Consider the following 14,647-nt stretch of genomic DNA (forward strand, 5'->3'; position numbering starts at 1 on the left):
GAAAGCAGAATGACAAGTTGATTAAAGACTGTTTTCTTACAGTGTTTCCAATAATGCAATCATAAAAACTTTTTTTGTGTATGATTGTAAAGTAAACTTTCCTCTTTTAACTACATCAGGTATTGAGGTTATGAAGAAAAGGAACTTCAGAAGACAGAACTTATGTTCCAGGTATATAGGAAGTAGTGAGGGTCGGTCAGGGCTTGAGAGAATCTAGCAAAATGATTCTATGACTCTTGTCAGTCAGCCAGTGTTGGCATTCAAACATGTGTAAGATTTTGTCCTTGCTTTCAAACTTGTTGGCAATATGGGGAAGAGAGACAAAAAGTTATAAACAATTGATCAACAAATTCTGAATTTTGTGATACTCTTCAGGGAAGCCAAAGCTTAGAATAGATTTAAGATATAAAAGGGTCGCCAGAGAGAAGGTGAGATAACATAGACTTGAAAAGTTAGCAATGGGTAGATAGAGCATTCCAGGTATGGGAGCTGTCATTACAAAGACAAAGTCCCTAGGTGTATTAGGAATGGTGAAGAAACCCCTGACCTTACTAGAGAAGTATGTATTAGTTAGTAAATCCCAGGAAATGGCTGCTTAGTTTTTGTTTCTGGATCATTAGTGCTTTGAAAGGCAAGCAAAGGAGCGGCATTTGTTGTTGTTGTTTGAGTTTGTTGTTTTTTAATCTTCCTAATGTTGGAGGGAAGGACTGGTGGACAGTATTAGGAGCAGAGATGGATGGAGGTGGAAAATTAAAACAATGTGAAGGAAACAATTTCATCTGTGGGGAAAGAGCTGATGCTGAGGGAGAATAAGGTGAAAGAAGGAGCCTGGAGTCATGGTGGAAGTGACTGTCTGGAAAGTGATTAACAGAGGAGGCAGGATCGAGGTAGTCTATGACACCTGCTTTAAGTTCCTCCATAGACTGGAGGCATTCCCGCCTGCCTGCTCCCCGACGCCCTCTGCCTTACCCCCAGTTTGTGATTCATCTGTCCTTCATAAAGGTTACCTTTGAACCTCAAGATTTGGTGTGATGAACTCAGGTATCACAGAGCGGGCAGTGAATCAGCGTCTTTTTGTCTGGTCCTTCATGTCCGTACCATCTCACCAACAACGTTACAGTTTCCCCTCTCTCTGCCTATGGTTTACTGTGCTTTCCTTTTTCTTTAGTTCACTGATTTTCTCCTGTCTGTTTTCACTCTTTGCCCTGGAATGTTCCTTCCTTTCCTAATTACATAATCAACATTTCCACCCACTGTCATTTATCTGTGAGTTCCTTTGCTTCTATGACAAAGAAGCCTTATGGGACTAACAAACTCCATACTATGAAAGGCCCTTGCAAACAGATCTTGTAGAACAGGAGACAGTGATTGGGGAGGGAGCATGGTTGAGCAATAAGACATGTCTTAAGGACAAAGCCACCATATGTCTCAGAGGTAGTCCTGAAGCAGTTATGTACCAGCATGTATGATAGAAAGGGAAAGTAGAAATAGGTTCACATTGTGGCATGGCTCAGTTGAGCTCATTCACATACGCATTACCTCACATACTTGTCATTTTTTTGTGATAAGAACACTTAAAATCTACTCTCAGCAATTTTCAAAAATATAGTACATATAATTTTTATCAATTAAAAAATAAGTAAAAAAATGTTTTTTAAAGGAAAGGTAGAATACCATAAGAATACCAGAGGGAAAAGAAAGGAGAAGAAAAATGAGAGAGATTTGTGAGGGAAGAAGTGCTGACATCAGTAAAAACTTTTCTCTTGTGCAGATATTGTGGGAGCTGCTTAGAGTAATGAAAGTCTCCTCTGGCAGATCCCCCCCTTTCATTAGACTTTGCTGAAGTCTGTCTCCTGTGAAATGAAGATCATGACAAAACAGAAAATAAGTGAAACAAAGGAGAATGATCCTTTGGTTCTGTGTGTAAGATAGATAGATAGATAGATAGATAGATAGATAGATAGATAGATAGATAGATAGATAGATAGATAGATAGATAGATAGAATAGTTATTTCTAAATATAAAGGAACTCTACACTGGAACATTGATTTGAAATATATAGTTTTAAAAGACATATATTAAACAGTATAGGTTTTGAATTAAGGTAACAAGCAATTCCATTTACTTGTCTTTTATTATGCAATTATGTTTTGAAATATTTATTGATTTATTTGATCTTGCAAAATAGTTATATGACTCCGTCCTTTAGAAGTTCCGCATTTAAGAGGTGAAGGTTTAGAGGTTCTGCATTTAAGAGGCAAAGGTTTTTTTCTGCCCTCAGCAACCCTGGTAAACTAGTGGGCCCACTATGTTTCCCACACTACTCAAACTGCTTCCTTTGATAAAAGCAGATTTCTTCTATCCTGTAGATGACATTTAATTGGAAAAGGAGAATTGCTGAGAAAATATTTTTATGCAGCATAATTTTAAATTTTGAGTGAACACACTCTTCCAAACATGCTTTAAAATAGTAATAATGTCTTATGTTTCATAATTTTCAGGAGACTTTTAAATGTATAATACTGTGTAAAACCAGTAGTTTCTTTGACTCATGTCATCGTCTTCATTAGCATTATCTTTGAAATAGGCAGTATATCACTTATAAATTCAAATGAGAATATGTAAATTCAAATGAGTTATTATATATCAAGCGCCCACCTTTTTAAGGGTGTGTTCAGGTTAACTTAGCAACAATGGTTCATCTGTTAAGCATTTATACTCCGTTCGCTTAATCCTCACTTTATGAAACTGAGGCTTTCAGAAGTAACTACTTGCCAAAAAGTCAGACATAGCCAGGGCTCTTTGATTCTATTTATTCAACAGAGGTTTATTGATCATGTATTATGTCCTGGGAATCATTCTAAATCCTGAAAATACAGTAGTCAAAAAAACTGACAAGATTCAGACTTTCATGGGATGTAGACTGTCTCCGTGGTCCTTGTCCTTAACCAATTTGCTGTGATGCCTGCTTCACATCACCACCGCCCTATAAAGTGTTTGGTTTATCCACGTGTCATAGACGAGACTTTGAGGCATCCTTGGACAAATTAACATTCCCAAGGTCACATAACTCTTTCACTCTACAAAGTCATTCCCATTATTTCATACTACCTCCGATATAAACAAACATTGGCTGAGAAAAAAACTAAACTTTTATATTACAAATAGTATTTGTTTTATAAGTTTCTTGGCGAGCAATTCACTACTCCAGAGGCTAAATGTTCCATAAAAGAAGAACTGCCACAGGGTTAATCTGGATTGACATGCTTTGGGAATCCCATTAAATTGCTTCTTTGTTTGGGAGTCAGTTTAGTTAGTGACACAAAAGAGACTGCTATTGCTTTGGCAAAAAACAAAAAGACAACAAGAACCTATTTGTTTATTGCCATCTTCCTGAATGGCAGTGAACACTATGTCATCTTAAATAACAGGTTTTTAAATGCAGGCTTTTGAAACTGAAAATCACATCTGTGAAAAATGTCATGGCTGTATATGGTTTCCAAATATTTGTCAGGGCTGAATTTGCTTTTAAATTCTAAACAAACAGACAATTAGTTTGTTTCTTTTTGTGTTCCTATTTCTGTATCTCCTTAAGTTTTAATTAAATCACCAATTGCCATTTCCAAAAAAAAAAATTAAGCATCATTTATTAAATAAAAAATAAAATACTTTGGAAATTTATTGGATAGAAATACAAAATCAATTTTTTTGGTATGCAGCAACACCAGAAATATACTTTCTTATTCTATACTTGACATATCTTACTAGTCACAAAATCTGGTCTGGGCTTACTGTCAATCGTATTACAAAAACAGGAGATACATTGAATATTTTTTCATAATTTTTTTCTTGTGCCTGCACAAGATTCTGGTATAATTCCCAGACAGAAAATAAACATTTTAGACAAAATAGTGTACAATACACATCCACAATATCCAAAACAATATTCATAATGAAACTTCTTTTAAAATATTCTCTAAACACATGAAAGGTAAAATGGCAAATGCAAATATTCATATGCTTAAGAGAAATTGTAGGAATATTATTTAGGAAACAACCACTAACGTGCTCATTGACAGTAGCTTTATTTGTGTATTACCTATGTGTAGATAGAAAAAAGTAGTGAAACTTTGGGTGAGTGGAGTCTTGAAGGAACAAGTTTCCACTGTTTATCACATTAGATATATCCAATCATTGCCTTTAATAATTATTTTGAAATGATATAGAAGGAAGAGAAAGTCTTTTGGAAAACGTTATAATTATCCTCAGGATTTTATTGACTATGGTGTAAAATCTACTCAATTTATATACCTTTAACAATTAATGTTTATCAGCAAGCTAACACATGAACAGAAAACCAAACACTGCATGTTCTCACTCATAAGTGGGAGTTGAACAATGAGATCACATGGACACAGGGAGGGGAGCATCACACAGGGCCTATTGGAGGGTGGGGAGCTAGGGGAGGGATAGCATTGGGAAAAATACTTAATGTGGATGACAGGTTGGTGGGTGCAGCAAACCCACCATGTGTATACCTGGCATGTGTATACCTATGTAACAAACTTGCACATTCTGCAAGTGTATCCCAGAACTTATAATAATAATAAAAGTGTTTGTTTAAACCTAAAGTCAAGTCATCAGTCTGTTATTATTGCCTCTGAACCTATATCACTACTACTATTGAAACCTTATCATCCACAGACATTTTGAATTGCTATTGACTCCAGAATATTTACCTGAACCTTGTTTATCTTGTTCAGAAGATTGTTTTATGCGATCAAATGTCACTGGATTTAATCTCTTGTTATTCTTCTGGCGTGGTATTTCCCAGGGTGGAGAGAAATATCATTTAGCTATCAGTTTAAGATTGAGATTCAGAATTGGCTATTTGGAGGACTTATTAATCATCGTTTTAAGTCTGTTTCTAGTTTTAGAGAAAACAGAGCAAAGGAAAGGAATGTGTTTAATAATAAAAGTTTTTCATTTCACTAAGAACATTTCAATTGATGAAATTGAATTTTTCCAATAGCTGTACAGCAGTGAAAACATTTTGCTCTGGCGATATTAAAGAAGGAAAGAAAAGAAAAGGAAACAGAAATTAGGAATGGAGAACATGTTTTAATATTAGGTTTGAATTAGGTTACCCTTGAAGATCCAGTTATGTATATACCTAAGAAATGGAAAAGAGGTTTGTGCCCTGACTGGACAAACAATAGAGTAAATAATAGAGTGAATGAAAAGCTGGAACAGAAAAATAGAATATGGCATGATCTATAAGAAAAATTTAAGTTTTGCTCCTAACAAATAGTGCATCCATTGATAGCATTTCTTAATAACATAATTCTTTAATATAGCTTCTAAGACCAAATATTCATATGTAGATTATATGAATCAGCTTTCTAAGAAGACTTCATTTTAGAAAAATTTTCAGATTTGAATGAAGAAAAATTGATTTGAAAGTGATTCAGGGCCAGGCATGGTGGTTCATGCCTGTAATCCCAGCACTTTGGAGGCCAAGGCAGGCAGATTGCTTGACCTCAGGAATTTGACCTCATCTCTACAAAAAAAAAAAATGCAAAAATTAACCGGGTATGTGGTATGCACCTGTAGTCCCAGCTACCTGGGGGCTGAGGTGGGAGAATCACTTGATCCCAGGAGGTGGAGATGGCAGTAAGCCAAGATCATGCCATTGCACTTCAGCCTGGGCAATAGAGTCAGATCCTGTCCAAAAAAAAAAAAAAAAAAGAAAAGAAAAGAAAAAGAAAGTGATTCAAATACAGAATTTAAGTTTATAGGGAGAAAACTTTTCCAGTGATATTATCAATGCCTCCTCAATCACAATGCTCTCTTTCGTCTCTATGAACATGGAACTTAATATCATACTTACTAAGTGCAAAGCATTTACACTTAAAAAGGAATTCAATAATTACTATCCATAAATAGTAGGTAAAGGTCTATTTCTAAACTACTGGCAGAAGCTGGGAAACAGACTCTTGATTACTATCCCAGGGAGTGAAATGAAGTACCTCAGTATAAAAAGTCAAGTGTGAGGTTCCAGATGCCTCTGGTTTCAGACCAAAAAAAAAAAGAAAGAAAGAAAACCTTGTACCTGGAAGTCAGATGTATCTGGGTTTCATGCTAGCTGGCTCTTTCAGTTTCATGCACTAGCTGTTTAGCCTTGGGCAAGTTACTCACCTTCCCCCAACCTGGGTTTCTCCATCTATAAAATGGAATTCATAATACTTAGCCACAAAGGCTTATTAGCATTAAATGAAGGGACATATCTGAAAGTTCTGCTGCTTTCCCTGACACAGTAGACAATCAAGAAATGACAAGAGATAGAATAACTTTGCAATGGTGTGCTGCACTGTAAATAGCTTTTCCTGTTGAAATGAAGCATGTTCTATGTGAGAAGAATGTTTTCTCAGAAGACAGGGTATTATTTAACCTGCTGCTTCTGTCAGTTTGGCAAAATTTAAGCTTACAAGTTGTACAGGAATGTCTGTTCATTGCTGATCCGCCTATTGCATATTTTCAAGGCCATTCTGATATGAATTTAAACTAGAAACGCGGACTTGACTGAAATTTCACTTCTGGCTTATTCCAGTCCTCTAGACAGACCCAGTGTTTAGTTTAACATCAGAGAAGAGTTTGGGATATGCCCATATGATAAACCATTGTTTTTGGTTTTCATCTCAGTTTTAAAATATGACATTAACTGAACTTAAATAGCTACTGGCTTTTTCACTTGACCTCTCACTTTTCATGATCATCACATTCGCTTTATCCTAAAAATACATGAAGTAGTATATTAGTGTGATTCAAAGTTCCTAGAAAATATTTGTTGAATTCTCCGGCTGGAATAAGAAAAGTTTCTGTGCAAATGTAGCCTGTGTATGTGTATGTGTCTCTGTTAAGGAAACTTGAATTGAAATATAAAATTATCTAGCATTTTCTTTTCCTGGTATTTATGTGACACACAGTTTGGATAGATGCAGAAAACTGATGTCATGCACCTGAATCTGCCCTAGCTAGGAACTGAAAGGAAATAACCTCCTTAAACCTGATAGTACACAGAATGTGGAAGAATCCCTCAATGATCCCATTTTGAACACAGTTTCCTGCCCGACATTTAATTCTGTTTGCAAATGGAATTATTAAGGTTTAAAATATGTAATTTAAGGGAAGTGGAAGAGCTGATTGGTCTGTTGTCTCCCAATGCATTAAAAATATCCTATTTGCAAGGAATCTTGGAGGAGCCTGCAAATTACAAGGCTGGTGAGAACCACTGTTGAAAAATACTGTGCTGGATCTTCATGTGATGTTTAAGACAATTACTGGAGGTAACTACTACCCACATTGCTTTCAGAATCGTTTCTGAAGATCAGCTAAAAATGGTGTTAACTATAAGAGACTCAATCTGTCAAAATGTATTAAAGTGACATACCGTTAATGCTAGTTCAACCTAAAAAAAATCAGCCTGTAATGAAATGCTTTATATAAACTCAGGAAAGCTGGAAAATTCACAGTTCTCTACTAAATTAGCCAGTATTTGAGACCCATGGTGGTGTGCAGTAGAAATGGTAATTGGACTCTCTGCAGTGGCTTAGTAATGTTCCCTTAATACTTACCCAAGGATGTGTTTGCTTTTGTGAATATGTCTAAGGAGCCTAGAAATCACTTTTCTCCAAAAAGGGGAAAGGATTTGGAAGAAGCAGGTGAGGACAAAAAGAAAAGAAATGTATTTTCCTGCTTACTTCCCAAGATTTCTCCCCACCTCATAGAAACATAGACATACACACACACACACAAAATTTGAACTGAGGCATGTCTATAAAGAGCATTTTTTAAGTGATTTTTTAAAAAATGAGAGCAGCAAACACTGAACCCAGTGCCCCTATCCTCACATTAGCAATAGTCAGAACCTGCATCCTTAAGCTTTAAGTCTTTAGTTCAGAAGAAAATGCTGGATTATGTTGACATACAAACGAAGGCCAGAACCAGATGAAAGTGTCTGCAATACTTTATATCCTTCTAAAACTTGATAATGAAGCACCACCAGACTTTACAAGGGTCAAATTGAGGAAAAATAAAAGCTGGCATGCTCTCCCGATGATTTATTATTTGATCAAATTCACAGCTTTTATCTGATCAACTTATTAGAGCCCATTGAGAGGCATTTATCATCGAAGAGCTCTTAAATGTTAAGAATGTGATGGAGAATACTTTGTCTTTGTCCCATGTGGAAGTCAGAAATGGCATCTTCTTCAGGAGCAGAAACTTCATGACCCAAGGGTCTTTGTGTCACAGTTCTCAAATCATAGATGGCTCTATACCTCCACAGATGGGATGGATGATCATTCAGAAAATGCTATTTGAAGAGTGATTTAACACCTCAGAATAGCTTCTGCTACCCATCTTGACTCCATCCTCCCTCCTTCCTGCCTTGAAAGTTCCTCCATTAAGAAGGAACTTGGTTTTTACATATTTGTGATTAAATATAGTGCCTGGGTGAATTTTCTGACCTTCATTGCAAGTACAGACTGCTTTATCAGATTATCTAGCTAACATTTGTGGTTATGATTGGCAACATATAGTTAAATTTCATTAAATAAAGAGAATACATGTGAAATTTGTATCATCATTACCATTTTGACCTCCTTACAACTGTGCTAAAGTATGCCTATTACCTGGCTCTGATTTCTATTTCCATCTTCTCTTCTATTCTTCCTTTCATGTTTCATTCATTGGCTTTCTGACTGTTCCCTGGAAACACCTCACATGTTCCCACACCTGTGCCTTTGCTCATTCTTTTCCCAAGGCCCTCACAAATGTTGCATTCTTGATAATTTGTCCATTGGTAGATGAGATCCCTTGAGACAGCTGTACACAGTAAATATTTTGGCCTCGATGAGCAATTACGAGCCATGAGTGGTTCTTGAATTGTAATGTGCATAAGAAGTACTGGGAGTGCTTGCCAGTGATGGAGATTGTGTAGCCCCATCTCAAAGATTCTTATTTGATAGTTCTTTGTGGACCCAGAATATGCATTGTTAATATGCATTGTCCACCAGGTAATTCCAATGCAGGTTATTTCACAACCACTTTAAGAAACGCTAAGAATATCTCTCCTTTACTTGTTAAATTTCTGGCAAAAGTCTTACAAGAAAACATTTTTTCAAAAATATTATTTTATCATTAATTTCTGGAAATTCCATTTCAGAAACATTAGAATGCAGGCAGTCTTGTCCCCTACCTTCTGAGCTGGGTTGAAAGTATTTGGATGAAAGATAGTTTAATGTGAGTTAATAAAATTGCTATTAGTCACTTATTGAGAAAATGCAGGAATCCCAAGAACATGCTATAATCTGCATCACTTTTGTACTGCCTCTGCCAGCTCTGTAGTTAAAGGGTAACAAAACAACTGTTTATGAAAAGGGTAGGTTTAAGATGAAAATAATTCTTTTGCAAAACTCAGGAAACATTATCAGAGCCCGTGGACTGTGCTCTTCCAACTGGAGAATCCTGTATTTGTAATAAATTCCTTTTGCTCTGGATGAGTTCTGCATTTTCAATGAGGTTAACTTGGCAACATTCTAGTTGATTTTAATAAAAATAGCTGCTTTGAGGACAGGGAGCTGAGGTTGCCAAATTTACAGCTGCCTTGCACAATTACTCTTACACCTCCTTCAGGGCTACTTAGAACCAGTAAGCAAATTAAGTGTATCGATTGCAATTTTGTTGGACTAACCCTGCTTTTTTTTTTTTTTTTTTTTTTTTTAAGGAATAAACTTGATTCCTTTTAGTATGTGTCTGTTCAGAGTGATCTCTTTTCTTTTCAGCCATAACACAAAGACAACATCATGGCTGGATCCCCGACTTGCGAAAAAGGCTAAACCTCCAGAAGAGTGCAAAGAAAATGGTAGGTTATGAAGTTTTTATGGTGTTCAGCAATGTGCTTTGAGAATGTTTGTGTTTCTTCAGTGAGAGTCTCACCTGAAGAGGCAGTCATCTAGCTGAAACAATTTTAACGATGTAATGTTTAATGCTCAGAGAAGAGAGAGAATTCACTCGGCATTTCAGCAGGGCCATGTGGTTTTGCTTTTTCTCTCCGAGGAGGCTGTGCTGAATATCACATCTCTGTCATCTCTGTTGGTTCTGTCTGACTCCTGGCCTGACTTTCCACTACCTACTAAGGACTTTTTGTTAGCAATATGTCGCTCTGAGGACTCTGATCTTTTAATTGGGGTCAGATATGATGCATAAGAGAAACAGTTTGTGGCACTATAATATTTGAGTTTGTTTTCAAAGGCATAGCATTCTAGCAATTATTAAGGACTCAGTAATATAAAGAAATGCTTTCCTTGAATCAAGCATTTAAATAAAATAACCAGTTGCCTGAATGTCTTAGATTAGCCTTAGTATTTTCCAGTTCTCAATGTTCTAATATTGACCTGCTTTAAAATAGACTGTTTTCATGCCTGTGAAGAATTTTTTAAAAATAATTTTGAGGACTAGATAAATGTAAACCTTGTTTTTTAAATTCATAAATTATATGGGTGAAGTCTGTTACTGATGATACTTGTAATTTTTTTAAAAATATTGAGTTTAAAGGAGCACATATAGTTTAAGATGATCAATAGCATACTCTCTAATGATTTATTATATGACCACATTCACATTCTTTATGTGATTAAATTATTAGAGCTCTGTTCAGAGGTTTCTGTCATTGAGGAGCTCTTAAAGGTGAAGAAAACAGCAGAGAATATTTGAACTTTAAACAAAGTTTTTAAAAAGTTAACTTTTAAAAAAGTGTCTAATTCTAAAATGCCTTTCTTTTCAAGCATAATTCTGACTTTCTCAGATACTATCCACGTGACATTGTGCATTCCTATATTATAAGGTAACTGTTCACAGGCTAGGGACTGAGTTATATTAAAAATTAGAGATTGTAATTTATATGAACATATATAAATGTACAAATATCCAGTTTTAGTTTATATTTAATTTTGTATTCATAACCACATCTGTACCTTTCTGTATAATAGTACAACTGTATGCAGTTGAATCCCATACAATTATTGTATGACCTGAACTTGTAAGCATGATTGGATTATATTTCATTGACACTAATGAAACATGTGTTACAAAATGTGATAGTCTGAAAATTAACATAACCTGTTCTAACTGAGAGTTATGATTTACTTATGCCACAGTTGTAAAACCTTAGTAAATCCTAATTAAAGTGAATTTAACAATTTTGCAGTTCTGTGACATATTGAACTTCTCAGCTGTCTTGCACCTTTGAGTTGTGCTTTTTATTATAAAAAGCTACTAAAATCAAATTTTAAAATCCTGAGAGAGATGCAAGCATAACATATTGCATAATTATAACATTTCAACATTGTTTTTCCCACATCTGTGCTTATCAGACTTCACAAGATGGTAGATGCCTACAATATGATGCTGGTGTCCTCTGAACCAAATGTCATTGAGAAACAAGTTCTAGAATTCAGTTTATAGATCGGGATGATTTGTAACTTTGTCAACTGCTGTTTGTTTTCATTTACTACAAAATAAATAATTCACATATTTATATTATTGGACCATTTTTACAGTGGAAACTAACATCTACTTTGTTAGAATGTTATTATTCTGGACACCTATTTTAAGTTTTCTTGCCAAGAAAAGTGCTTTTAGGTAACATTGTTACCTATGTTTTACTTTTCTTTAAATGACATAGATTAGTATTACTTAATAACAACACTAGATGTTAATGGATTGCTATTGAACTTGCCAGCTAAGTCATGATTCTTCATATGAATCACACTTCAGCTCAGAGAAAAGTTAATACAGTAATTTTCTGAATGCAGGAATATATATAAAATGTGTATTAAAAAATGTAGAGGCTCCAATGATGATATCTTTTTCCAGCAAAGATTTGCCGTTCCTCTGCTAGGCAGATAGAGTGAAAGCTAATTACCCTAATCCAAACCAGAACTGAGCCAGCGTGAGGTTGGGTTGAGTTTGCACTGTTCTTTGAGTGTTTGGCCACCAGAGTTTTCAACTAACAGCCTAGTGCAGGTTGGCAAACATTTTCTGTCAAGGGCCAGGTAATAAAGACTTTAGGTTTTGCAGGTCATTCAGTTTCTTTGCACTCATTGTACAAAAGCAGCATATGTCAATATATAAAGGTCATGCATGTGTTCTGATAAGGATTTATGTATGGACATCAAAATTTGAGTTTTGGATACTTTCTTTGTACTTTCTTATTCTTTTTCTTTCTTTTTTTATTTTTTTTAACCAGAGGAAGCAGCTTTTATTGATGGGTTGTCTCCTGAAACCAGAAAGACTATGTACTGTATTCCAGTTACCCCCATGCCTCCAGGACCGCATATTGTTCCACTTGGGGGGAGGATAAAAATTGCCTCTTGATTTTCCAAAGACCAGTCTTTCGCTTCCCTGTGCAGCCTTAGAAACCCAGTAGCAATACTGCTTGGTGTGTTGGCTTTTTTCCCCCCCTCCTCCTGCTGCAGCTACTTAGTGACAACTAGAGGTAGAGGGTGTCCCAGGAAGCAGTTAGATGAGTTAAGTGTGATACACAGGAAAACAGGACCAAAGCCTATCAAAAGTCCCTCTGCCCTGCCTCAGTGGCTTGGTCCTTCATTGGTTGCATTTCTCTTTGTGCTGGAATACCCCCTTCTGAATCAGATCAGGGATTTCCACTGCCAGCCGTGGACCCAGCCCCAGAGCCATGGGATGGGCTAGTTCAAATTTGGGTATGTTCCTGGCCCACAAAGATTTGAAATGATCCATCAGGCATATTTTGCCACCTCTGTACATCTTTGCTGTCTTTCCATCCAGCTCGGGGACTGCAATTTCTGGGGCAGTAGTAAGATATGTGAGAAGAATTTCAAACTCGTTGTCAAAATCACATTTCAGGAGGTCATGGATATACCAACACTTTCCAAACCACCGAGTCGCTACCTTGTTGGACTCCAGTTGGAACCATCATTGTTGGCGTTCTTGTTGTTCTCCACATACCAGATAAGGGACTGATACTCCTTCTTCAGTCGCTGCACCCACAACTCCCAATCTTGGGGTCCTGCATTAGTCTTCAGTGCCGGAATCTCAGACAGAACACGTCAGGTGGCCTCGTCTGCCATCTTGGGCCAGGGCGAGTTTTATATATTCACATAACAAAATATTATTCTTCTTTTGATTTTTCCTCAACTATTCGAAAATGTGTAAACTATTCTTAGCCCATGGGCCACACAAAAATTGGGGCGGGCTGAATTTGATCCACAGGACAAACCGTAATCTACCATGTTTGTGTGGGACTCTACTCTTGGCAGGTCTTGAACACCAATATTTTTAAATATTTTTTTTCTCAGGATTGCCAGTCTCCCAAAAATCTGAGGTGTTTTTCAGGGGATTTAGCGTAACTCTTTTGCTTCTAGATCCTACAGCTCCAGAACTGACAAATGTCAGGAGATAACTGACTGACTGTTTGAAATCTCTCACATCTATATTTGTCACTCCAGTGCCTCAAGAGTCCTCACTCTTCTGGTTTCTTTAATGTCCAGCAGCGGCATTTTCCCCAGGCCGAGTCTATACTGTTCTAAGAGCCCAGATTCAACAAAAAGCAGCTGCAAATTCTTCCTTCACCTCTCCAGGGTTCCCTTTTGAGAATCATGTTGCTTCAGCTAGTTTCTGATTTCTTTCAGCTGCTTATTTTTTTACATTTTATCTAGACTTTCTGTTTTCTCATGTCTAATAAGCTACTCACTCCATCCTATCTGGTAGCAGAAATTTTAGTGCAGTAATTTTAAAATTGTACATTTTGGATGTTACTGGGCTGGATGTCATAAAATCTTTACTGTTATCCTAATTTACATTTTAATAACTGAAGATTATATATTATTTTGTCATATATGTGTGTTCAGTATGTATGAATGTATAGAGGTATGTAGTGTATGTAGATATGTATCTGGAAATGTTTGCATCTTCAGATCTGTTTACATAAATGAGTAAAGTTAATTCCTAGTCCAATTAATATAAGAGGAATAAAAGTAAAAGAGAGATGAGAGGGGATGCTAACTAGACTAGAGAAAAAACTAACAAAAGTGTTCTCATTGGTATTAAGGAGAAACAGGACATGGATGGCTCAGAACAAATATATATTAAACAAGCACTTAGTCTGCTGACAGTAAAGCAATCATTTTGCCTTTTTACTTAAAGGATAATACTGCTACTAAATGTGAAAACATACTTCCTTCTCTCACAATAGGGTTGGAAATACTGAAGTCATTATGTTCTGTGCATTTGTCATAGCTCTGTACACTTTTGGAGTTTTAGCAGCAGTCTACATGGCAGAAAAAACGTCTCCACCTACTACTGGATTCTAATATTAGTATTTGGGGGAGTGCTGTTTAGCAAGCCAATATAGTCTTTTTCAAAATGCCACAGAAATAGCAGTTAACCACTGAATAACTTGGATGCAAGATTGGTTAAAGTGTGTGTAAAACCCCATCATATTTCTGCCCTCAGAGTCAGTAATATGGTATCCTTCTGAGACATTTTCAATCACAAGCATTTCTGTGCTGACATCCCATGACCGTTGCTGGGTTAGAATCCATTTCA

The 14,647-nt window shown here is 36.2% G+C and overlaps 1 protein-coding gene and 1 pseudogene across 2 annotated transcripts in view; one reads left to right on the forward strand and one right to left on the reverse strand.

The window, feature by feature from the left end:
• The window catches only part of MAGI2 (membrane associated guanylate kinase, WW and PDZ domain containing 2), a 1,480,053-nt gene that overhangs the window by 989,482 nt on the left and 475,924 nt on the right, over positions 1 to 14,647 (forward strand). For both annotated transcript variants that reach the window (XM_025379587.1, XM_025379588.1), the window contains exon 6: positions 9,847 to 9,926. In XM_025379587.1, the coding sequence (XP_025235372.1) occupies positions 9,847 to 9,926 (80 nt within the window). The remainder of the gene's footprint in view (positions 1 to 9,846; positions 9,927 to 14,647) is intronic.
• Positions 12,668 to 13,170, reverse strand: LOC112620759 (annotated as a pseudogene).

This window comes from Theropithecus gelada, chromosome 3 (genome assembly GCF_003255815.1).
Source record: "Theropithecus gelada isolate Dixy chromosome 3, Tgel_1.0, whole genome shotgun sequence".
NCBI lineage: Eukaryota > Metazoa > Chordata > Mammalia > Primates > Cercopithecidae > Theropithecus > Theropithecus gelada.